Source organism: Schistocerca nitens, chromosome 9 (assembly GCF_023898315.1).
Source record: "Schistocerca nitens isolate TAMUIC-IGC-003100 chromosome 9, iqSchNite1.1, whole genome shotgun sequence".
Classification (NCBI taxonomy): Eukaryota; Metazoa; Arthropoda; class Insecta; order Orthoptera; family Acrididae; genus Schistocerca; species Schistocerca nitens.
Genome location: NC_064622.1, coordinates 35,173,983 through 35,201,465, shown reverse-complemented (window position 1 = coordinate 35,201,465; position 27,483 = coordinate 35,173,983). Strand labels below are relative to the sequence as shown.

The window sequence follows — 27,483 nt, the reverse complement described above, 5'->3', positions numbered from 1 at the left end:
GAGGCATCACAACAACGTTTAACCAGGCAACGCCGGTCAAGTGCTGTTTGTGTATGAGAAATCGGTTGGAAACTTTCCTCATGTCAGCACGTTGTAGGTGTCGCCACCGGCGCCAACCTTGTGTGAATGCTCTGAAAAGCTAATCATTTGCATATCACAGCATCATCTTCCTGTCGGTTAAACTTCGCGTCTGTAGCACGTCATCTTCGTGGTGTAGCAATTTCAATGGCCAGTAGTGTAGCTCAAGGATTCTACTTTTCATTGTGGACACGACAACCTACAACCGCACCGAATGAAAGCAAATAAACCCTCGGTCTGCAGGCAACTATTCTACAGAACAGCAAACTGCCTGAAGCTGCAGCACAGTGCAATCGTCTAGTCTTGTTGTAGAGGTGGTGAGGTTTTGGTGACCGCAGATGGCTGCTGCGGACACAGTTCTCGAGGGACAGTCGGAGTGACTCACGTGTGAGCGTCACCGTCAGTCCCAGAATAGTCCTGACCGGGGGGCAGGACTACGTCCAGAGGCAGCGCCCGCTGCACTACCCGTCCTACCCGCGCCGGCTGTAATGGCTCACTTGCCGTCGCCCTTTTATTGCTGCTAATGGCCCGTCATAAAAAACGAATTCGCGAGTTCCCGGTTTAGGACGCAATGCTACGCCTAAGCCGTGATCTCTCCTGTTACGTTTCTGATTACCGTGAGATCTGTCGTCTGTCCTGCGTCACGTGTGAGGATACCGTCCCTACACCCATTTCTCCCTCCTAACAAATTTCCAACTTCTCAGTCCCTGGGCGAACTGGTGACTGTTACGTTTCTTCCCTGGCTGATACACGCGCCTGCTCTCATGACAATACGTTTCCCGACTCACCAGTGGCTGTAACGAAGGAACTGATACGAGTCTTAAAGGAGAAAACTCTTCAAATGGTTGCATCGCAAGAAAATGTATCAGCGCTATAGTCGTCCACAATATACACGGCTGCACTTAACGATGGGTTTTGCGCAAGGTGCATCGTCTTTAAACACCACAAGCATGATTTTCATATTCTCTCGCTCGCTATGAGCAAACTGTTACACCTACAGAAAAATGGACCTTCTGTAGGAAATTTAATTTAATTAAATATTGTAGTGGGGTACGCTTTCACTACAGGCTGTAGTTATCGTCTTATTCGAGAAAAACGTACAAAGTAACCTTCAAATGCGTTCGTCTTGAATAACTCGAAAACCGTGGCCTCCAGCTACAACGTATCCAGTACAAAATTTGTCTGCATTATACTTCCTACACAAAGGTTTTCTGTAATCTAATACACTTCTGGCCATTAAAATTTCTACACCACGAAGATAACGTGCTACAGACGCTAAATTTAACCGACATGAAGAAGATGCTGTGATATGCAAATGATTAGCTTTTCAGTGCATTCACACAAGGTTGGCGCAGGTGACGACACCTACAACGTGCTGACATGTGGAAACTCTCCAATGGAGATTAAATATTTCTGAGCATGTGAAAAGAGAGATTTAAAGTGGGACGACCACATGAAACTAATTCTCGGAAAGGCAGAAGCGACTGAGATTCATTTGAATAATTCTCACAAATGAGACAGTTTACATAACCCTCGTTTGACCAATACTTCAGTATTTCTCGCCATTCTGCGACCCTTGCCGTATATAATCTATGTAGTAGACCCAAAGAAGAGAACTATGACGAATAAGACAGCTTCAGTTGTATAATAAATTTTTATTTCTGATCCAGATATGGATCAGAAATAATGCAAAGATTTATCGTACAGCTTAAGCAGTCTTGTTCATCGTGGTTCGATTGCACAGCAGTGGATGCCCACAACACAAAATTTCCTGTCGAAGAAGAGAAGCTGGCCGGAATGGCCGAGCGGTTCTAGGCGCTTCACTCCGGGACTGCGCTGGTGAACGGTCGCAGGTTCGAATCCTGCCTCGGGCATGGATGTGTGTGATTTCCTTAGGTTAGTTAGGCTGAAGTAGTTCTAAGTTCTACGGGGCTGATGACCTCGGACGTTAAGTCCCATAGTGATCAGAACCATTCGAACCGTTTTTTGAAGAAGAGAATCGCATTTCGTTTAGTAGGTGTGGATGTGTTACCGAGGTGCTCATTCAACTCCACTGCATAACATGAGATGGCTTGCGAGGTACAGATCAAAATGTATGTCACACCAGGTACAGTGCTATTACTAAGCCGCCCGCTGTGGCCGAGCGCTCCTAGGCGCTTCAGTCCGGAACCGCGCTGGTGCTACGGTCGCAGGTTCGAATCCTGCCTCGGGCATGGATTTGTGTGATGTCCTTAGGTTAGTTACGTTTAAGTAGTTCTAAGTCTAGGGGACTGATGACCTCAGATGTTAAGTCCCACAGTGCTTAGAGGCATTTGAACCATTTTTTGCTATCAGTAGTAGTGATGAGTCTTTGTGTGGAAAATTTTGTTCCAGTGGCACTAGAAACCGACAGATTCATGCTAACATCAGTACCTCACGACATGTTTCTGGTAAATGTTCGTGTCACGTTCACGCAACACCCTAGGCGCTCAAGTATTGATTGTATCTGCTCTGTCATTGTCTCTGGCCCATTACTGGGGAAGTGTAGGATCCCTATCCGTAAGATGGCGCATAAGCAGTGACGGATAGGGATACAGGAGCGTGCTGAGCTAACGATGTGGAAGCGAGTTGCTGACAGCGGTGTTGGCAGTTGGAGGTTCCAGGACTTCCGAGGACCTGTGAACGCTCTGTTTGGCCGCACAAAAGTGGAAGGCGGCTGCCTAGCCTGGAGAGTGTAATTGGACAATTCACGTCGGCTGGAGGTTAACTGACAGCTATTCTATCGCTGGAGGAAGCGAGAGTATTCGGGGAACCACTCTGTGTCTGTATAGCCGACTTCACGGTGACTCTTTTTTGTAACAGGCAGTAGCTTGATTCTTAACTGTGGTGTTATCCACTGCATCCAGGTTCCTTTCATGTCTTGCTAGTGTTTTTGGCCGTTGCTCTCGATTTGCTGTTCTGAAATGTAGGGTTTCGCAGGGATCGAATGAAGGGTACAGCCACGGGTCGTAACATATCTGAAATGTAAAGTCCACTGCTCAAAGTGCCGTCAATGCGAAGAAGAGGTGACCGAGTCGTGTAACCAATGGCACCCCATACCATCACGCCGGGTGATACCCCAATATGGCGATGACGAATGCACGCTACCAATGTGCGTTCATCGCGATGTCGCCAAACACGGATGCGACCATCATGATGCTGTAAACAGAACCTGTATTCATCCGAAAAAATGACGTTTTGCCATTCGTGCACCCAGGTTCGTCGTTGAGTACACCATCACAGGCGCTCCTGTCCGTGATTCAGCGTCAAGAGTAACCGCAGCCATGGACCCCGAGCTGATAGTCCATGCTGCTGCAAACGTCGTCGAACTGTTCGTGCAGATGGTTGTTGTCTTGCAAACGTGTCCATCTGTTGACTCAGGGATCGAGACGTGGCTGCACGATCCGTTACAGCCATGCGGATAAGATGCCTGTCATCTCGACTGCTAGTGATACGAGGCCGTTGGGATCCAGCACGGCGTTCCGGATTACCCTCCCTGAACCAACCGATTTCATCTTCTGCTAACAGTCATTGGATCTCGACCAACGAGAGCAGCAATGTCGCGATACGATAAACCGCAATCGCGGTAGGCTAAAATCCGACCTTTATCAATGTCGGCAACGTGATGGTACGCATTTCTCCTCCTTACACGAGGCATCACAACAACATTTCACCAGGCAACGCCGGTCAAGTGCTGTTTGTGTATGAGAAATCGGTTGGAAACTTTCCTCATGTCAGCACGTTGTAGGTGTCGCCACCGGCGCCAACCTTGTGTGAATGCTCTGAAAAGCTAATAATTTGCATATCACAGCATCTTCTTCCTGTCGGTTAAATTTCGCGTCTGTAGCACGTCATCTTCGTGGTGTAGCAATTTTAATGGCCAGTGGTGTAATTTTGTTGTCTACTCGCTGCGTTACGGAGTATCGTGGCTGTCTTGTTTATGCACATTACTTTCTGTCAAATTTTTCTATAACCTACCTGTCTGACGCATTATTTATTCAGCGCTCTCTGGCCTTCTTTAATTCATTGGCGCCCTGTATTTTATTAGAATAGATTTTAACGCACTTACTGCTAAAGCTAAATGTAAGCTACCTTCTGGCATTTTATCTGTTCAAATTCAAATGGCGCTATGAACTATCGTACTTAACATGACTTAATATGAAAGTAGTGCAAATTGTGCCCTCCGCGACTCACCGCTTGGTGGCTAGCGAGTATATTTGTAGATGTAGATGTAGATGAGGACATCAGAAGCAGACTAGCCCTGGAAAAAGGGCATTTCTGGCGAAGAGAAGTCTACTAGTATCGAACATAGACCTTGATTTGAGGAAGAAATTTCTGAGAATGTTTGTCTGCTTCACAGCGTTCTATGGTAATAAAGCATGCTCTGTGGGAGAAGCACAATAGAAGAGAATAGAATCATTTGAGATATGGTGCTTCAGGCACTAACTAGAATCATTTGGCCAACTGTCTTCCCAAAAGACATTCGTTTTCCACAGACGTATGAGGAGTTTACACAACAAAAATATGGTGAATGCCAGAAGACCAAACGAAGCATACTGTGGTGTCCCTTTCCACCTGACAGACACACGTACAGAAACACTTTTTTTGGGGTATCATTCTTCTGACTAGTTTGATGTGGCTCGCTACGAATTCCTCTCCTGTGCTAACCCCTTCATCTCAGAGTAGCACCTGCAACCTACGTCCTCAATTATTTGATAGATGCATTCCAATCTCCGTCTTCCTCTACCGTTTGTGCCCTTTACAGTTCCCTCTAGTACTGTCATTCCTTGATGTCTTAACAGATGTCTTATCATCCTGTCCCTTCTCCTTATCAGTGTTTTCCACATATTCCTTTCCTCTCCGATTCTGTGCAGAACCTCCTCATTCCTTACTTTATCAGTCCGCCTGGTTTTCAACATTCGTCTGTAGCACTACATCTCAATTGCTTTGATTCTCTTCTGTTCTGGTTTCCCACAGTCCATGTTCCACTACCATAAAATGCTGTACTCCAGACGTACAGTCTCAGAAAATTCTTCCTGAAATTATTGCCGATATTTCATATTAGTAGACTTCTCTTGGCCAGGAATGAACTTTTTGCCAGTGCTAGTCTGCTTTTGATGTCCTCCTTGCTCCGTCCGTCATTGGTTATTTTACTGACTAGGTAGCAGAATTCCTTAACATCATCTACTTCGTAACCAGCAATCCTGATGTTAAATTTCTCGCTGATCTAATTCCTACTACTTCTCATTACCTTCGTGTTTCTTCGATTTACTCTCAATCCATACTGTGTACTCATTAGACTCTTCATTCCGTTCAGCAGATCATTTAATTCTTCTTCACTTTCACTCAGGATAGCAATGTCATCAGCGAAACGTATCACTGATATCCTTTCACCTTGAATTTCAATTCCACTCCTGAACCTTTCTTTTATTTCCATCATTGCTTCCTCGATGTAGAGACTGAACAATAGGGGTGAAAGGCTACATCTTTGTCTTACACCCTTTCTAATACGATCACTTCGTTCTTGGCCGTCCACTCTTATTATTCCCTCTTGGATGTTGTACATATTGTATATTACCCGTTTCTCCCTATCGATTGCCCCTACCGTTTTCAGAATTACGAAGATCTTGCACCATTTTACATTGTCGAATGCTTCTACCAGGTCGACAAATCCTATTAACGTGTCTTGAATTTTCTTTAGTCTTGCTTCCATTATTAACCGCAATGTCAGAATTGCCTCTCTCGTGCCTTTACCTTTCCTAAGGCCAAACTGATCGTCATCTAGCTCATCCTCAATTTTCTTTACCGTTCTTCTGTATATTATTCTTGTAAGCAATTTGGATGCATGAGCTGTTAAGCGATAATTGTCGCGCTTTTCAGCTCTTGCGTCTTCGGAATTGTGTGGATAATGCTTTTCCGAAAACCAGATGGTATGTCGTCAGACTTATACCTTCCTCACACCAACGTGAATAGTCGTTTTTGCCACTTCCCCCAATGATTTTAGAAATTCTGATGAAATGTTATCTATACCTTCTGCCTTATTTGTTCTTAAGTTCTCCAAAGCTCTTTTAAATTCTGATTCTAATACTGGATCCCGTATCTCTTCTAAATCGACTCCTGTTTCTTCTTCTATCAGATCAGACAAATCTTTCCTGTCATAAAGACTTTCAGTGTATTCTTTCCACCTATCCGCTACCTTCTCTGCATTTAAATTTAACAGGGAATTCCCGTTGCACTCTTAATGTTGTCACACTTGCTTTTAATGTCACCGAAGGCTGTTTTGACTTTCCTGTGAGCTGAATCTGTCATTCCGATAATCATTTCTTTTTCGATGTCTTCACATTTTCCTTGCAGCCATTTCGTCTTAGCTTCACTGCACCTCCAATTTATTTCATTCCTCAGTGACTTGTATTTCAGTATTCCTGAGTTTCCCGGACCCTTTTTGTACTTCCTCCTTTCACCGATCAATTGAAGTATTTCTTCTGTTACCCATGGTTTCTTCGCAGTTACCTTCTTTGTGCCTACGTTTTCCTTCCCAACTTCTGTGATGGTCCTTTTCAGAGACGTCCATTCATCTTCAACTGTACTGCCTACTGAGCTATTCCTTATTGTTGTATCTATATCCTTAGAGAACTTCAAGCGTTTGTCATCATTCCTTAGTCTTCCGTATCCCACTTCTTTGCGTATTGATTCTTCCTGACTAATGTCTTGAACTTGAGCCTACTCTTCGTCACTACTATATTGTGATCTGACTCTATACCTGCTCCTTACAATCCAGTATCTGATTTCGGAATCTGTCTGACCATGATGTAATCTAACATATCTTCCCGTTTCTCCCGGCCTTTTCCAAGTACACCTCCCCCTCCTGTGAGTGTTGAACAGGGTATTCGCTATTATTAGTTGAAACTTGTTGCAGAACTCAATTAGTGTTTCTCCTCTCTCATTCCTTTTCCCAAGCCCAAATTCTCCTGTAACTTTTTCTTCTACTCCTTACCCTGCAACTGCATCCCAGTCCACCATGAGTATTACATTTTTATCCCCCTTTATATACTATATTACCCTTTCAATATCCTAATTCACTTTCTCTATCTCTCATCTTCAGCTTGCGACGTCGGCATGTGTACCTGAACTATCGCTGTCGATGGTGGTTTGCTGTCGATTCTGATACGGACAACGCTGTCACTAAACTGTTCACAGTAACACACTTTCTGCCCTACCTTCCTATTCATAACTAATCCTACTTCTGCTATACCATTTTCTGCTGCTGTTGATATTACCCTATACTCATCTGACCAGATATCCTTGTCTTCTTTCCGCTTCACTTCACTGACCCGTACTATATCTAGACTGAGCCTTTGCATTTCCCTCTTCAAATTTTCTAGTTTTCCTACCACGTTCAAGCTTCTGACATTCCACGCCCCGACTCGTAGAACGCTATCCTTCCGTTGCTTATTCAATCTTTTTCTCATGGTAACCTCCCCTTTGGCAGTCCCCTCCCGGAGATCTAATGGGGGACTATTCCCGAATCTTTTGTCAATGGAGAGATCATCATAACACTTCTTCAATTACAAGCCACATGTAATGTGAGTACACGTTACGTGTCTTTAATGCAGTGGTTTCCACTGCCTTCTGCATTTTCATGCCGTTGGTCACTGCTGATTCTTCCGCCCTTAGGGGCAATTTCCCACCCCTAGGACAAGAGAGTCCCTGAACCTCTGTCCGCTCCTCCGTCCTCTTTGACTTCTTATGCCGGAAGTCTTCGGCCGCCAATGCTGATTATTTATCAAAATTTAATCAGCGGCAGGATGCGAACCCGTGACGGAATACATTTTTGATTATCAATCAAAGACGCAACCCAGTTTTTTTTTTAAAAAAAAACTCATTTTGTTCGCTTTTGTCCGTTGCATCTGCTCGGGGCGGACGTCGTAAGACACCCATTTCAGTTCATCGTTGATCCATTAACTCAGTTTTTTTTATTACAGAGGGAGATAACCCTCTGACCGAACACGCTGAGCTACCGTGCCGGCACCCCTACACCACCCTCAGATTAGCTCTAGCAGAAACGGCGTTCCTGGCCAAGGGATGCCTACTACCATTAATCACAGGCCTTAATTTGAGGAAGAAATTACAGCCGGCCGCTGTGGCCGAGCGGTTCTAGGAGCTTCAGTGTGGAACCGCGCTACCGCTACGGTCGCAGGTTCGAATCCTGCCTCGGACATAGATGTGTGTAATGTCCTTAGGTTAGTTAGGTTTAAGTAGTCCTACGTTCTAGGGGATGATGACCTCAGATGTTAAGTCCCATAGTGCTCAGAGCCATTTGAACCATTTGAAGAAGTTTCCGAAAATGTACGTTTGGAGCACTGCATTATACGGTAATGAAATATGAACTGTGGGGAAATCAGGTCAGAAGACAATGGAAGCATTTGAGATGTGGTGCTAAGAATATTAGTTGGACTGATAAGGTAAGGAATGCGGAGATTCTACGCAGAATCGATGACGAAAGAAACTTATGGTGAACACTGACAAGGAGAGAGGAGCGGATGATCGGTCATCTATTGAGACATCACCGAATGTCTTCCATGGTACTACAGCGCAAAAACTGTAGCGGAAGAAAGAGACCAGCTGATAAGTGAGGACGTAGGCTACAAGTGCGACTCTGAGATGAAGACGTTGGCTCAGGAGGGGAATTCTTACCGGGTCCCATCAAACCAATCAAAAGATTGATGACCAAAACAAACAAAATGCTGTACAGACACTTGACAATGACTGAAGACCCAAACAGTGCAGTCGTACAACGAATAAAGAAAAAATGTAGAGGTGTATGCGGTATTGAAATATTTCCGTTTTTTGAATAACCCTTCGCATCTCGACATAATTTTCATACGTCTGTGATGTCGAAATGGATATCCGTACCATACTTCGTGGCTTTAGGTTCTTTCCAGTCTCCGGAAGACTTATTCAGTCACTGTGTTGGTTCTTCATCCGCTTGCTTATTCTTTTAGCTACTTTCCCGATCATGAAGATTGCAGCACCCGTTACACGATTCACTCGGTGTTATTATTACCCGTGATCGTCTGATCAGTAGGATATTTGCTACAGCCTTAAAGCAGAAGGAAGAGTCATATTTACACTGGAAGTTTTCGGCTGCTAGAGCTCAAAATCTTTATTTAAAATTCTCAGGTTTTGCCGTCGTGATTGGTTGTTAAAGTAGTTCTAAGAATTCGTTGAAAGCTGACGTACCAAAGCACTCAGTTGTCGGTGGTTCATCACATACTCTGGCCGTCTTAGGACTGGGCTGTTAAGATCAGCGACAGCTACTTTATCTACCGAAGAAGTGAACCCTAACAAAATACCAGCCTCATGCGAAAGTTAGCGACTACCTTTGAATACGGAGAACTGTGACCCTCTCGCTTTATATGTAGCGTACAAACGTAGCAGTTATTTCCTCAGATTCCGTGGTACCAGAAGTGACAAAACTGTTCACTTAAGAAACGAGCCACTACATGCATAACCCGTGAAATAATGATTAAAAAGCGAATCGTGAAAACAAGGTATGTGCATATATGATTAAGTACATAAATAAAAAACTGAAAAAGTGTGGTCAAACGTTTCGTGAAATGATTTGTCATGAAGTAAGAAATAAAATATATTAGAGAATCATTTGACGTGCCTTTAAAGATTCATGAAATCATGTACAGCAAATGAGGCACGTCAAATGTCCCTCGAATCCACGTTGGCATGCTGAAATGTAATATTTACAGAATTTTTATGTGAATATTCTTAAAGCTTTGGTTTTCCCTCTCCGTCATCAGTTCAGTGTAAATAATTAGAGTAAGATTTAACTTGTGCGTGCATCAGTTGTGCGATAGAGCACAGTCGTGGAGGTATAGTTGGAACAGTTGTGCAGGAGCATTATAAAGCAAATCCTGGTCGGTGATGGTATCTGAACGCACCACCACTATTCTGTAAAAGCATTTCCCACCCCTTAATTCTACTACCAGCTTACACTATCGCAGTTGTTGTTGTTGTGGTCTTCAGCACACTATCGCAGTATAAGCACTCATTCTTCCATACTTCCCACGCTACATTCGTGAATGGTAGAGGAAGAAACGGTAGAGGAATAAACCGCATTATATGGTACAATAAGCACTACTCTGCAATACACTAGGCAGTGATTTACAGAGTATAGACGTAGATGTCTGCCAAGTTGTTTAGCGACAATCATTCTCTATAAGAGTACTGGTTGTATTGCTATTTAGAGACCCCACGTTGCCGCCAGATTTTTAATTGGGGAGAACTTAGTAAACTGCTTGCTCGTAACTCAGCTGAGTCCACCCCAAGAACAGACGCATAGAAAAAGAAGTGAGGATGAAATAATATCGATTTTTCGAAACGCTTTCCATGAGAGACATATACTCTTCGTCTGGTGACGATAGCGTAAGAAAGCTGGATTATGTTGCATATTACCACTCATGTGGAATACGTTTCTGAGCAACTCCAGTGTAGGCAACTGTTCAAGAACTACGCTTTCCAACAGCAGCTTCAAAGGACCGCTGACTGCCGCCACTACTCGAGTTAAACTTACTTGCTCACAGAATGAAGCACAGTATGCGGTCATAAACGTTCCTCACGAGTTAAAAACACATGAGCTATCACACAATGAAATCAGTTCTAAAAACAAACTGGACTAATTTCTACTCGGCAATTGCTACTTCTCCGTAGGTGAACTTTGTAACAGATTATATTTGCGTTTTGGCTACATTTATTAATTATACTGTAAACTAAGATTCTCTCGCCGCCGTAGACGAGGTCGCTAACGCTCGCCTGTGCGCTGGAGCTCGATTCGGAAGTACGCCGGTTCGAATACTGGTGATGGATGAAACTTTCACAGTCAGTATTTGACCGGCCAGGGGAGCAGAGGTGGTGGCGTGTAGTTTCTGGTCACCAGTCTTTGCGTCAGTGTTCTAGATGAAATTCCAAACATCTCGCTCATCATGTGTCAAAGTTGGAGCCACGCCTGTTGAGGAACTGACTGCAATTTAATATTACACTTTCATAACATCACACTGTTTTAATTTCCAAGTGGCTTTTATAAGGAACATTAATCCATTTCCCAGCATGAGATCCAGATAACTGCTGTCGACCTGTATCAGTATTTATGCTAAAAAATAAAAAGATGTGAGTTATATTATCGCGAGTAAACGAAACAACAATGACTAAAACCAAATGAATCGAAAGTGACTACACTGAGCCGGCCGTGGTGGCCGTGCGGTTCTAGGCGCTGCAGTCCGGAACTGCGGGACTGCTACGGTCGCAGGTTCGAATCCTGCCTCGGGTATGGATGTGTGTGATGTCCTTAGGTTAGTTAGGTTTAAGTAGTTCCAAGTTCTAGAGGACTGATGACCTAAGATGTTAAGTCCCATAGTGCTCAGAGCCATTTGAACCATTTTTTTGACTACACTGAATGCTTCGACATGAAGTCAAATAGAGTGAGTGCTGTTCTCACAGGCGCAGATGTAGGCAAGGAATCGGGGTAGGGAGCACCGGAGTTCGGATACTTGTTTTAAATTCTCGTGATTTTCTGTAAAATGACGAAATGTCTAGTACGATAATGAAGCGCCTATTTTGCTTCTTCATACATATCCCGCTGAGTTTGCGTGGACTTCCTTACGACACGGTTTCCGACGATACGTCAGCTGACCTCTCTCTGTACAAACTGAACTGTCAGCAGCGTTATTAAACCACCTATAACGAATGTTCGAGACGTATCCCATTTATATGCTATCGCTCAGCGCTCTTGCCGAGTGGTTGCGCCTCGCCAAAATCGCATATCGGACAAATCATTTCACAAGTGGATTTTATGTTTCCATGTCTTCCTGGCTCTCGCATGTGAGAACGGGAATGATGCGGTGCCCCTCATTTCAGTAATTTCGTAACACTGGTAACACGGGTTGTCACAAAGTATCAGACGTGTCGTGTTGAGAACCTGCGACTTTCACAAGGTTACGACGCTTCTTAATGCAAAGCAAACAGGGGATTACAATAGGTACTGTGCAAAAAGAGAAAGCAAGCTTCCACACCATGCAAAGAATATTCTTTGAAGTAATACATAAGAATATAGCTACACAGATACTTCGTTTGTCTTGTCAGTATTAGTCAACAAAATGATGATTAAACAGAACCGTTTAAACGTGGAGGGAAAGTAACACAAAAGTAGCTTCCCAGACTGTTTAGAGGGTGACTGATGGTTGTCCTAACCACATATTCGCGAACATTTGGAACAATTTCGTTTTTACTATCGTATACTTTCAGCGGCGTCAGTTTTCGCCCTTAATTATCGTATATCCTGCGTACTATGACAATCACAATGAAAGTGTAAAAGAGAGTATTACGTATCGTGTCATGTAGCGTGGTTACTTCCCGTCTTGCCCCGTTACGGGTGAAGCGGGGACGACAGCTTATACGTCTCAGTGCTAGATGTTATTTGCCTGATTTTACGTATACTGTCCCTACGGGGCAGATACATAGGGCGTTGGAGAACTTTCGTTGTTTTGTAATGAAATACGGTTCTTTAAGTTATTAAAACAGCATCCCGTGAGAAGTACGGTGTCTTTCTTCGAATATCCATGTCAAAATTTTTCATCATTTCTGTTAGACGCTCCCGCATGAGGCGATCCACACCACACCGCCCTTCTTTGTCTGCTATCGATGTTCCATATCAGAGCAGATATGAGACCTATACCCCTCAGCACTATTCATACACGGGTCGTCGAAGTGTTTCGTCCGCAATCTTTCTTGTGGACAAGCTTAGTTTTTTTTTTAGTGTCCTACCTTCTCTTGAATCTATATGCTCTTAGTACGGTGCTTTATATCTCTACACATCGTTACTCCCAACTATTTGTATGATGTGTCAGACCCAGTTACGCACAAGCAATACCACAGTCAATCATTTCGTGATAGACACAACTTCTCATTTCGATAGATTAAGAGTTAAATTCTAGTATTAGCCCCATAATAATGTTTTGTCGAGATATAACAGGATAATACTAAAAGTTATTGCGTACAAATTTTTCTAGTAGATGACTGCATCATCTGTGCAAAGCCTGACATCGGTATTAATATCATTCGCCAGGTCTTTCATGTTCCGGGTGGTTATAATTGAACTTTGCTTATTTAACATGTTATAACACGGACGCTAATTACCGTACAAGTACCAAACTTGGCAGCATTAAGTAATGCAGAATCAATTCGACTGAAACAATTCTGATGCGCTGCTACGCTACATCGTACCATTACATACCGGTACCATTACTGCCACGAAAGGTGCTAAATATGGCGCCCGTCAGTGTCCAGAAGGGTCTGAAGGCGCAGGTTTGCATTCTGCACAGCAGAACGAAGCATGTCCATAGGTATGCTGGCTATTTCTCTTGGTATGCTGCGCTTCAGATCAGCACATGTGTGAATATCTACCTGGTAAACGCTGCCCTTCAGATAGCTCCACGACCAGAAATCACATGGAGTGAGATCAGGTGATCGTGCCGGCCAATCATCTGGAAATGATCGCCTGATAATTCGATGATTTGCAAATCTGTTTCGGAGGAGCAGGTGAACTTCACGAGCGATGTGCGGTGGGGCCCCATCTTGCGTGAAAACCGTTGAGTTCGTAGCGTATCTCGTAGGGCGGGAATGATATGCTGGCGCCGCACATCGCAGTAACACTGGCCAGTTACACTGCACGTCTTTGGTCCTTGAGCGCCAACCAGTTCAAAATAGAATGGGGCAATGATGAAGCCGTGAATCCACACCATACGGTGACACGTTCATCATGCAGAGGAACTTCATGCACAGTGACTGGAGGTGCCGGCCGCGGTGGTCTAGCGGTTCTGGCGCTGCAGTCCGGAACCGCGGGACTGCTACGGTCGCAGGTTCGAATCCTGCCTCGGGCATGGGTGTGTGTGATGTCCTTAGGTTAGTTAGGTTTAAGTAGTTCTAAGTTCTAGGGGACTTATGACCTAAGATGTTGAGTCCCATAGTGCTCAGAGCCATTTGAACCATTTGACTGGAGGTAAAGACACCCACACTCGCCATTTCTGCGTGTTCACCTTATCTGTCAGAGAAAAATAAGCTTCGTCTGCCCATAGGATGGTGCAGGACCAGCCCCCGTCAACTTCAATCCTTGCGAGAAAGTGAAGAGCGAAGTCAACACGTCGTTGTGCGTCCTGTGGTGCAATCTGCTGCACGATATGGATCTTATACGAATACCATTTGAGAATGGTTCGAAGCATCTTCCGTACAGTGGACCACGGGATGTTCAACTGTCGTGACACAGCACGTGCACTGCCTGACGATCGGGAATTGCGCGCAGCGTTGTCTGCTACCGAAACAGCGATTTCCTCAACCGTCTTTGGCGCAACCGGTCATCGGCCTCTTCCCGGAGAGACGCCCTGTTCTCCAGTTGATTCGAACTTCTTCATTGTGCTTCACACAGCAAGTGGAGAAATAGGAGCCTTCCGTAATCCCTTCAGACGGCGATATTCTCGAAGTAAAGCTGCAGTATTACTGTGGTTTTCATTATAGAGCTTCACCAATAATGCCCCGCTCCTTTTGTCCAAGCTCATGTTGACACGTCAACAAGTGCACTGCGAGTGGTCAGGTGTGTGGGACTGTGAATCACGATGACTGATCACGGCACCTGGTGGCCGTAGCTGGAACTGGATGGTGGCGCTGCGACGCATGGAAATCATGCACCCCATACTCTGGACATTAATGCTACCAAGTTTGGTACTCTTACGGTAATTAGTTCCCTCGTTATAACGTGTTCAACAGGGAACGTTTCATTATAGCCATGCGGTATAACATGATAAGCACGTATTCCCACCTGCTAGAGCACCTTAGAAGTTAGTTCAGCGTCTGTAGATGACTGTCCGTATAGCATAACTCCTTGCGTCCAGTCCGACAGGACATTTTCTTTTCGTATGGAATCCTGGCTAACAACTTCATAGGAACACATTTTCCTTAAGAGACGTTTATTTCGTATTGACTCAGTAGCTTTCCGAAAGTTCACACGTCCAGTCATCCGGTTTCCCTACCCAGGGCACTGAGATGTTGCTCGACTGGCGTGGACTTCCTTTGCACACTGTACCGCTGATGCTTCTGAAGGACATCCGAAATGTTTGTAAACTATGACGCCGTAAAGCGAACACAGACCGCACTGGACGTATTTTTAGTTTTTCTTGTGGCCTGGAGATAACCTCACGAACTCATGTGCTGCAGATGCCTTATATCCGTTTTCCTGTTGCGAAACAACGTTTACGTAAAGTAATCTGCTTGTCTAACACTGTATGCTGAGTTTTAGGTCTTATATGATATGAAGACCTCTACACTCACGAAGGGCTTGCAGCATAAACGGAACTTGATAGTCTCACGAATAGAGTTTATGAGATGAACATCAACAAAACGAAGGTAACAGAGTGGATTCACCTTAAGCAAGACAAATCTGAGGGAAATAGATCACGAAAAGAGTCAGTAAAACGAGTAGATAAGTGTTGATATTTGGACAGCAAAGTAGAGAGAAAATAAGATGTTAATAAGCAATAGCAAAAATAAGAGTTTTTTCAAAGAAATATTTTAACATATAATTTAAGTTTGAGTGTTGGGGAGTCTTTTCTGAAAAAAAGAAAGAAAGGAGACGAAGTAAATATTCCAGAATTATAAACAAGAACAACTGCCAACATGAGTAACGTAGAATATATATCCTCACTGTAGCGAAGCAGCTTAACTCAATAAAGGCCTCAGGTCAAGTTTGTATACCATTCCTTTCAGAGTACACTAATAAAATAGCTCCACACTTATCAATCATACAAAACCGTTTGCTCGTCCAGAGATCCGTACCTAAAGACTGGAAAGTTTGAACAAGTCATGCCAACACTACAGAAAGGAAATACGAGTATTACGCTGAATTACAAAATGGTTCAAATGGCTCTGAGCACTATGGGACTTAACATCTGAGGTCATCAGGCCCATAGAACTTAGAACTACTTAAACCTAACTAACCTAAGGACATCACACACATCCATGCCCGAGGCAGGATTCGAACCTCCGACCGTAGAGGGCGCGCGGTTCCGGACAGAAGCGCCTAGAACCGCTTGGTCACCGCGGCCGGCAGCTGAATTACAGCACATACGTTAGCGATTTGCAGTAGAATTTTGGAACATTTACTGTGTTCAAACATCCTGAATTTCCTCGAAGAAAACGATTCATTGATGAACAGCCAAACAGATTCAGAAAATATCGTTATTGTGAAACACAACTGGCTCTTTATACTCACGAAGTAATGGCTGCTGTCGACAGGGGATCTCAAGTTGATTCCATATTTTTAGAATTCCAGAAGGCTTTTGACACCGTTACTTACAAGAGCCTTCTAATGAAATTGCATGCCTGTGGACTATAGCTTCAACTGTGTAACTGGATTCGAGATTTCCTGTCGAAAAGGCCACAATTCGTACTCATAGACGGCAAGCCAACGATTTAAACAGAAGTAATATCTGGCGTTCCCCAAGGAAGTGTTTTACGCCCTCTGCTGTTCCTGATCCGTGTAAACGATTTAGATGACAATCTGAGCAGCCTCTTAGAGTGTTTGCAGATGATTCTGTCATTTACCGTTCTGTAAAGTCATCAGATGATCAAAACTAATTGCAAGGTGATTTAGACAAGACACCACATTTTCCGAAATGTGGCAATTGACTCTAAATAACGAAAAGTGCAAAGCTGTCCACACAATTGCTAAAAGAAATCCGCTAAATTTCGGATACACGATAAATCACACAAATCTAAAGGCCGTATATTAAACTAAATAGTTAGGGATTACAGTTACGAATCACTTAAATTGGAACGATCACATTGATAATGTTGTGCGGAAAGCAAACCAAAGACTGCGAAAGGAGACTCGGCAGAACACTTAGAAAATCCAACAGGCCTAATAAATAGACTGCTTATACTACGCTTGTCCGCCGTCTTCTGGAGTACTGCTGTACGGTGTGGGATCCGCATCAGATGGGACTGACGGGGGGCATCGAAAAAGTTCAAAGAAGTCAGTTATCCCGAAATAGGGGAGAGAGTGTCATGGATATGATAGCCAAATTGAAGTGGCAATCATTAAAAGAAAGGCGTTTTTCGCTGCAGTAGGATCTTCTCGAGAAATTTCAATCAGCAGCTTTCTCCTCACAGAGTGAAAATATTTCATTGGTGTGCACCTACGTAGTGAGAAATGATCATTGTAATGAAATGAATGAATCAGAACTCTCACGGAAGTTTTTGTTTGTTCCGGAAAGTTAGAGAAATAAAAAAAAATCAAATGGCTCCGAGCACTATGGGACTTAACTTCTGAGGTCATCAGTCCCCTAGAACTTAGAACTACTTAAACCTAACCAACCTAAGGACATCCATGCCCGAGGTAGGATTCGAACCTGCGACCGTAGTGGTCGCGCAGTTCCAGACTGTAGCGCCTGGAACTGCTCGGCTACTCCGGCCGGCGTTAGAGAAATAGCTTGAAGGTAGTTCGATGAAGCCGCCAACACATACCTAATTCTGGATCGCAGAGTTATCAAGTACGTGTAGATGGAAGTGTTTCTCTGGAGAGTACCGATATACAGAAGTGAAAAGCGGACGGTAAAGAAAAGGGGAAAGAAAACAAGAGGAGAAAAACACCTTTTGATATCCACATTTGAATACATACTCTACAGACGACTATGTAGTGCAGGCTAAATGGTACTTCGCACTGCACTCCGTGTTAGAGCGCCGTCCCTTCCACTGGCATACGACTGTTTAAACTCATCAGCGCGCTCCACAATGAGCCTGACCTTGCCTTCGCGGTTCTTCTGTATGCAAAACTTAGGGAACGGTAGCATATCCCACATTGTTCACTTAATACCGTATCTCGCATGTGAGTAAGTTTTCGTTGAATAACTGGGGTCTGTCTTCAAACGACGGCCAACTAGTATTTTCTTTTTTTTTTCGCGGTGCTCATCCATAAGTCAAAAACGTTTCTGACCACTGCTGCTGCCGTTTTTTGTATGCACTCATTATCCACGCACGTCAGTAATACCAGACGCACAAGAGTTTTTTAGTCTCTTTTGTTTACTCACTTCATTTTCCCAGTGTCCTTTCAATAAACATAACTCTGCCAGCTGCTTTACCAAGGCCCGAGCCAATATCCTAGTTCAATTCCATATCCCCACAAAGAGTTAAATGAGGGTTGACTGATTCTAATTGTGACGTACTGATAATGTAGTCATAGGGTACTGCTTCTCCGCGTTTTGTGCAGTGCACAAAAATACGTTTCTGCACATGTGAAGCAAGCTGCCAATCTTTACACAGCTTTGGTACCTTAACAAGATCTCACTGGATATTTGTGCAACTGTTTCAAGCAAACATTTCATCGTACAGAGTGGAGCAAATAAAAGTAGCCCGGTCGAGCGCATACGATTGGACGTGAATGCATGCATGTAACCACAACCGGTGACACGCATAACATGTGTTGAATAGCCACGTGATCCACACCAGTTCAGAGTGTAGTGCGGGCTGTGCAAAGGGGAAGATGGTATTCACAGCGGAGCAGCGGGTGTTCGTTGTGGGAAGTTACGTGACAACAAAATCGTGTAAACGGTGTGGTCAGTTGCCTGCTGAGAAGTTTAATGGTGTCAAAGCGCAAAGGGTGCCATGCAATGCTTAGTCCAAAAATGGAGTCAGACAGGATAAAAGTAAAAAAAAGTCAGAAAAATATCCTGAAACGTGCCCGCACACCGAGGTTGCAGTTCACCAGAAAATGCTTCAGAGTCCTACCAAGTCAACCCGACTCCTGTCGAAAGAGACAGGCATACCACATCGACCATGAGGACGAATACTCCACCTGGACCTGCACTGTATCCCTACCAAGTGTCTGTTGTTCACGCATCAAAACCAGCAGATGCTCCTCAGCTCATCCAGTTGTGGAGGCGGCTGTTCGCTGAGATAACAATGAACGGCTTCGACGTGATCTGTTCATTATGTCTGATAAAGCCTAGTTTCACCTGATTGGTTGTGTCAACTAACAATATCACATGCTATCACATGTTCTGAGCAGCAGAGAATCCGCATAACATCCACGAAACACCACTGCAAGATCAGAGGATTGAGGTTTGGTGTGCAGTGTCTTCATTCCGCATTACGGGTCCCTTCTTCTTTCATCAGACTCTGACGTCGGAGCATTACGTTGCCAACATTATGAAATCATTTGCGGCAGCATTAACGGAGAAAGGAAAGATCTACAGTTACTTACAACAGGATGGAGCCATCGGCCATACAGCCGGCTTAACCTTGGAGCACATTTACAAAATCCTCACGCCTAATAGAGGTGTTAGCAGAGGTCAGCCCGGTCGCGGCCCTAGCTGGCCACCCAGGGCACCAGATCTGTCAGTGTGCGATTACTTCGTGTTGGGGGGGGGGGGGGGGGAGGGCTCAGGTCTAACGTGTATCGCAACAACCCTCATAGTCTTCAAGGATTTCAGCAGATCGTTTCGGATGAGACTGCAGCAGTCTAGCTTCGATCCGCCCTCAGCAGCTTGCTGATCAGGGTCCAGAAGTGCCAAGAGATGAATGGTGGTCGCTTTTAACATCTGCTATAGTGAGTTCTACATTTCCTTTCCTCTAAAGTGTTTCATTTTACCCTGGAACTCTGTTCCCAGGGCCACTTTTATTTTCACCACCCTGTATATGACTGTAAGACGCGGGAAAAGTGACAGGTGAATGTCAGTATTCTCGACTAGATGACTGGCGCACAGTATGAACTGCATGGGTCCCAACACTCTCTAGGGCATGCTGAAGTTACTTCTTAGAGGTCGGTTCAAAATAAAACTGAACTTTTGAAATAGCGTATCAGCTATAAGAGGGAGCGCGATAGAGCAAGTTTGGGCAATGCTGTCAAAGTGATAAGAAAGAGCTTGAAGAACAAAGTGTGTTTGTGTTTGTTTGCGTGTGTGTGAAGTTTTGCCACAAATCTGACAAACCTTTCTTAGGCAAGCATACTGGGAGAACTGTATGGGACGAGCGCAATGCTATGAGTGGTTCAATCGTTTTCAACAGAGCAAAAATGTCGGCTGGTGACGATCCAACGTCTGGACGACCCTCCACATCAAAGAATGATGACCATCTCGAGAAAGTTTGTATAGTGACTGGATGAAATCATACCGGAAATTGCTGACGAATCCTAGCGCACATGAGAGATGCTATGCACAGAAAAAGGCCTGACGTGTGGGAAAACGAGACTTGGCTGTCCCAGACCCACGCGTCACCCCATTTCCGCATGTATCTAGTAAAACCTCACGTTTACGTTCAGCCCCATCCACTGTATTCTCCGGACTTCGCCTCAGTAAAATTTTTCCTGTTTCCCAAACTCGAATCCACCTTGAAAGGGCGTCGTTTCCAGACCATACAGGAGATTCAGAGCAATGTGACGAGAATCCAGCATGCCGTCCCAGAAATGCGTTCCAGGAGGCTTTAGAAAAGTGGAAGAAACGATGGGAAACGTGTATTGTCATTAGAGTGGACTGTTTTGAGGGGGACAGTGCTTCAACTGTTGTACAATAAGCAGTTAATGTAGTATGGCTGAAGTTCGGTTTGTTTTTGTACACATTTCGTATTTCTGTCGATGATTTTCCATCTGATATAAGAATCTGCGCCCTCTGTGCCGAGAAATAATCTAGTCACAAATTTTGTTTCTCCTGGGACATTTATTAATGTGCGTCGGTGTGCCACCGAGTCAAATGTTTTTTGAAAGTAAAGAAATACTGCACCCACCTGACCGACTCGTTTCGTGGCTTTCAGGGCGTCACGTGAGGAAAGCGCGAGTTGGGTTTCGCAAGAGCAATGTTTTCAGAAGCTGTGCTAGTTGGCCTCACGAAGCTCACTCTATTGCAGAAATTAGTTGCTGCAGAAAAATGCTGAAGATTAGACGGGTAAATCGGAGTTAACTGACGTAGAGGTTGTGTATGCATTTGAGGAGAAAAATAGATCGGTTGAATGGACACATTCAGATGAGGTGAGAGAGGAACTAAAGAGAGAGGCCAAAGATTGGCTGCAGTAGGTTGCAATAGTTATGGAGAGATATAGAGATTAAGATGCCTAAAGAGGACAGATTAGTCTGGGGTTGTACGTTATACCTGTCTAACGTGAACTTCAGTGGTTGGAACACGTTCGGCTAACGTTAGCAGGTGTGCTACTATGTGTTGAATTGTATAACGTTTTTTTATGACGTAAAGACATTCTGTAAAGGCTTGCGGATATGTATATGCCCACGCCTACTAGGCGCCACTTGATTTTAAATGTTTTATTTAAGAGAGAGCTTCGTATAATTTGATAAGTTTAATCTACATAACGATTTGCCGTGAGGTCCAACTCAAAATGAACATATTCTGTACGGTAATTTTTTGAAGACACGAAAATGACAGCAAAGTCTGTCGGAACGGATTGTTGTAAATAAAGAAATATTTATGCGATCTTGGCTTTAGAATGTTTCACAGCGAATCAGTCTCCAGGCTCAATAGTCCCCAAGAGAAAAAAAGACACAGAAGGAAGCAATTGTCCGAATGTGACGGAGATCAGTAGATGTGATGTACATGTACAGATAAACAAAGAGAAAGAGAAAGAGCTCCACAACGCGTTGGTCTACTTTTGGCCATTTTGCAAGCAGTTATTTGGCTTGGCATTAATTGATAGAAGTGTTGGATGTCCTTAAGACATGCCAGATTCTGTCCAGTTAGCGCGTTAGATAATTTAAAACCCTGGCTGGTTGGGGCACCTGGCCAAGGTAGGATTTGACAAGCACAAAGACAAGCATTTCAAACTCTCGCCGTGTACGGGCGGGCATTGCTGAAATATAAATCCAGGGTAACTTGCCATGAAGGGTAACAAAAAAGGGTGTAGAACATCATGGACGAACCATTCTTTCCAAGGATGCAGCGAATGACAACTAAAGGGTTCCTGCTATGAAAACAACTAGCACCCCAGACCATCACTCGTGCTTGTCGGGCCGTATGCCGGGCAACAGTCAGGTTGGTATGCCCCTGAGGCGTAGCGCCGTTTACAGATCCTATCTTGGAGGCGGTTAAGTGGGAGATGTGTCTCAGAGCTGGATAGTGACAGATGGTGACGCGAGACCGGACGCGCACGTAGTTTATGTATCACCCGATAGAGGACAGTACTGGATAGGGGACTGTGATTTAGGTTCGACTGTGCCTACTGGAGTGCACTAGAGTAATAGAATGTTTTTCATAAACTGTTCTAGTATTTTCATAAAGTGTTATTACGTCTTTTTGTGTATGTAAAATGTTGTAAATGTGTTTTAGGAGTAAGAATGATGCGTGTTAATATGAAGATAATTGTTTAACGAGTTATGTAGTGGAATTTAGTGTGGGAACATTTCTGAAGAAGTGTGGGTGTGGACAAAGGGGATTTTTGTAGAATAGATTTGTAAAGTAAGTTTATGGTAAAGGGAAAGTTGATTCAGGTATAAATAACAATAGTAAATAACTTTATGGTTCAAATGGTTCAAATGGCTCTGAACACTATGGGACTTAACATTTATGGTCATCAGTCCCCTAGAACTTAGAACTACTTAAACCTAACTAACCTAAGGACATCACAAAACACTCGGTCATCACGAGGCAGAGAAAAATAACTTTATGCATAAACAAAATTTCAGCATATTAGATGATTACGTCGGTAAAAAGTGCAGTCGTTAGGTTTACTGTTTTGCGATTGGTTATTGATGGAAAGCGCCGATTGACGCGGGAGAATGTTGTTTTGCTATTGGCTGTTGAGTAAACTGATCAATGGTAAAGCAATATTCTTCGCGCGCCTTTCTCTGCTGGTAGAGAAGGCTTAGAGTATTCTAGAAAAGAGTTGAAGCCTAGCCATGAAACAGTTCGGATGTGTGTAGTAGTAGTTCCGATGGAAATGATAAGTTCCCGGATCCTGCAGTGTTTCATACACCAAAAGTGTTGTAAAGTGACGGCATAATTATTCCTATGGGGTGAGTAGAAATTTCGGAATTTTTAAGTGAATTTTGTGACGAGAAAAGACATAAATTCAGCGTGGCGTATTGAGCAGGTCGGTGGCTGAAAACTGTGACTGCATTAGGTACCTATAGACTTAAAATTTGTCGAGCATTCTCAATCAAAAACAATCCGTATTTCTGTAGCTATTACGTTTTCGGGAAATGCAACACCAGAAACTTGCTAACGTGAGTGAAAGGGATTGCGAGTGACTGTGTTAAGACTAGCACGGGCTTGGCAGTGATACTTGTTCACCTAAGTTTCAGAATATATTAATTGAGTACAAAATTTCCAACCTTTCATTTCGCGTGAAACTTTCTCCCGAAACGTAGATTAGTGACTTTAATTGCAGCCTGTTTCACGTCGAAGTACAGTATGTTTCACTCGGCTTTCCCGCTGATGATCTGCTGAGACAATGTTCACAGGTAGGTGCAGGTTCGTCGTAAAGGGAGGGAAGGAACCGCGCCGCCGCAATGGTACTGTCCGTTGTGTCTCTAGACACATCTTCGATGGTTGTAGAGCAGTACTCATCAATAAAGAGAATTCCATTCCAGTCAATGAGTTCCTTCCTACTGTGCGTCGAGCACTAGACACTGGCTGTGGAGGCAAACACCGGCAACCGGCAGTGCGCTCACCTTGCGTCTGCCCAGCGGTGTCGGCGGACGCCAGCGCAGTGACCAGCAGCAGGGACAGCGACAGCAGCAGCAGCAGCAGCGGCAGCTGCGGCACGCAGCGCGCGCCCCGGCTCATCTCTGGCTGGACTGGCCGCCCAGAGGCCCGGCCGCCCTACTTGAGGGCCGGCGCGCCACCACGTGACCCCCAGTCGATAGCGGCCCCGGGACAGCCGGGCGTCGCCATGGCAACCGCACGCCGCACCTGCCGGCTGGACCACTGCGCCAAACGCCGCCCTTCACCTACTGCGGTGCGACGGTACCCAGCGCTGCGCAACCCTGCGACCATTGCACTCTGTTTTCGGTGGCGTTCTGTACGAATTCGTGCACAACGGTAAGGAAAGTTGGGCTACAGAGCAGTGTGGCAACTGTCGTGGTAGGCAAGCTGGATAGGAACCGTAATGATTAGCGAACTAGATGTTGTTGAAGTCGTGGTCTTCAGTCCTGAGAATGGTTTGATGCAGCTCTCCATGCTACTCTATCCTGTGCAAGCTGCTTCATTTCCGAGTACATACTGCAGCCTACATCCTTCTGAATCTGCTTAGTGTATTCATCTCTTGGTCTCCCTATACGATTTTTAACCTCCACGCTGCTCTACAGTACTAAATTGGTGATCCCTTGATGCCTCAGAACATGTCCTACCAACCGATTCCTTCTTCTAGTCAAGTTGTGCCACAAACTCCTCTTGTCCCCAATTCTATTCAATACCTCCTCATTAGTTATGTGATCTACCCATCTAATCTTCAGCATTCTTCTGTAGCACCACATTTCGAAATCTTCTATTCTCTTCTTGTCCAAACTATTTATCGTCTATTTTTCACTTCCATACATGACTACACTCCATACAAATATTTTCAGAAACGACTCCCTAACACTTACATCTATACTCGATGTTAACAAGTTTCTCTTCTTCAGAAACGCTTTCCTTGCCAATGCCAGTCTACATTTTATATCCTCTCTACTTCGACCATCATCAGTTATTTTGCTCCCCAAATAGCAACACTCCTTTACTACTTTAAGTGTCTCGTTTCCTAATCTAATTCCCTCAGCATCACATGACTTAATTCGACTACATTCCATTATCCTCGTTTTGCTTTTGTTGATGTTCATCTTATACCCTCCTTTCAAGACACTGTCCATTCCGTTCAACTGCTCTTCCAAGTCCTTTGCTGTCTCTGACGGAATTACAATGTCATCGGCGAACCTCAAAGTTTTTATTTCTTCTCCGTGGATTTTAATACCTACTCCGATTTTTCTTTTGCTTTCTTTACTACTTGCTCGATATACAGATTGAATAACATCGGGGAGAGGCTACAACCCAATCTCACTCCCTTCCCAACCACTGCTTCCCTTTCGTGCCCCTCGAATCTTATAACTGCCATCTGCTTTCTGTACAAATTGTAAATAGCCTTTCGCTCCCTGTATTTCCCCTGCCACCTTTAGAATTTGAAAGAGAGTATTCCAGTCAACATTGTCAAAAGCGTTCTCTAAATCTACAAATGGTAGAAACGTAGGTTTGCCTTTCCTTAATCTATCTTCCAAGATAAGTCGTAGGGTCAAAATGGTTCAAGTGGCTCTGAGCACTATGGGACTTAACATCTGTGGTCATCAGTCCCTTAGAACTTAGAACTACTTAAACATAACTAACCTAAGGACATCACACACATCCATGCCCGAGGCAGGATTCGAACCTGCGACCGTAGCAGTCGCGCGGTTCCGGACTGAGCGCCTAGAACCGCGAGACCACCACGGCCGGCTCGTAGGGTCAGTATTGCCTCACGTGTTCCAACATTTCTACGGAATCCAAACTGATCATCCCCGAGGTCGGCTTCTACTCGTTTTTCCATTCGTCTGTAAAGAATTCGGGTTAGTATTTTGCAGCTGTGACTTATTAAACTGATAGTTCGGTAATTTTCACATCTGTTCACACCTGCTTTCTTTGGGATTGCAATTATTATATTCTTCTTGAAGTCTGAGGGAATTTCGCCTGTCTCATACATCTTGCTCACCAGATGGTAGAGTTTTGTCAGGACTGGCTCTCCCAGGGCTTTCAGTAGTTCTAATGGAATGTTGTCTACTCCCTGAGCCTTGTTTCGACTCAGGTCTTTCAGTGCTCTGTCAAACTTTTCACGCAGTATCATATCTCCCATTTCATCTTCATCTACCTCCTCTTCCATTTCCATAATATTGTCCTCAAGAACATCGCCCTTGTATAGACCCTCTATATACTCCTTCCACCTTTCTGCTTTTCCTTCTTTGCTTAGAACTGGGTTTCCATCTGAGCTCTTGATGTTCATACAAGTGGTTCTCTTATCTCCAAAGGTCTCTTTAATTTTCCTGTAGGCAGTATCTATCTTACCCCTAGTGAGATAAGCCTGTACATCCTTACATTTGTCCTCTAGCCATCCCTGCTTAGCCATTTTGCACTTCCTGTCGATCTCATTTTTGAGACGTTTGTATTCCTTTTTGCCTGCTTCACTTCCTGCATTTTTGTATTTTCTTCTTTCATCAGTTAAATTCAGTATCTCTTCTGTTACCCAAGGATATCTACTAGCCCTTCTCTTTTTACCTACTTGATCCTCTGCTGCCTTCATAATTTCATTCCTCAAAGCTACCCATTCTTCCTCTACTAACGAACGAGATACCAAATACTAAATGTCTTTTTCCAAAGCTGTTTCACAGACGAAGACTGCATTGTAGTTTCTTCTCTAGATTGTCGCACAGATGACAAAATAGTAGATATCGAAATAGATGACAGAGGGATAGAAAAACAATTAAAATCATTCAAAAGAGGAAAGGCCGCTGGACCTGATGGGATACCAGTTCGATTTTACACAGAGTACGCGAAGGAACTTCCCCCCTTTTTGCAGCGGTGTACCGTAGGACTCTAGAAGAGGGTAGCGTCTCAAAGGATTGGAAAAGGGATCCGGTCATCCCCGTTTTCAAGAAGGGACGTCGAACAAATCTGCAGAACTTTAGACCTATATCTCTAACGTCGATCAGTTGTAGAAACTTGGAACACGTATTATGTTCGAGTATAATGACTTTTGTGGAGACTAGAAATCTACTCTGTAGGAATCAGCATGTGTTTGGTAAAAGACGATCGCGTGAAACCCAGCTCGCGCTATTCGTCCACGAGAGGGCCATAGACACGGGTTCACAGGTAGATGCCGTGTTTCTTGACTTCCGCAAGGCGTTCGATACAGTTCCCCACAGTCGTCTAATGACCAAGGTAAGAGCATATGGACTATCAGACCAATCGTGTGATTGGATTGAAGAGTTCCTAGATAACAGAACGAAGCATGTCATTCTCAATGGAGAGAGGTCATCCGAAGTAAGAGTGATTTCAGGTGGGCCGCAGGGGAGTGTCGTAGGACAGTTCCTAATCACAATATACATAAATGACCTTGTGGACAACATCGGAAGTTCACTGAGGCTTTTTGCGGATGATGCTGTAGTATATCGAGAGGCTATAACAATGGAAAATTGTGCTGAAATGCAGGAGGATCTGCAGCGAATTGACGCATGGTGCAGGGAATGGCAATTGAATCTCAGTGTAGACAAGTGTAATGTGCTGCGAATACATAGAAAGAAATATCCTTCATCATTTAGCTACAATATAGCAGGTC

General features: G+C 44.2%; 1 protein-coding gene across 1 annotated transcript in view; it reads right to left on the bottom strand.

The window, feature by feature from the left end:
- Window positions 1-23,933, bottom strand: part of LOC126203543 (U-reduvitoxin-Pr21-like) — a 117,473-nt gene extending 93,540 nt beyond the window's left edge. Inside the window, exon 1 of the mRNA XM_049937867.1 lies at window positions 23,819-23,933. Within this exon, the coding sequence (XP_049793824.1) occupies window positions 23,819-23,933 (115 nt within the window). The remainder of the gene's footprint in view (window positions 1-23,818) is intronic.
- Window positions 23,934-27,483: the final 3,550 nt, after the last annotated feature.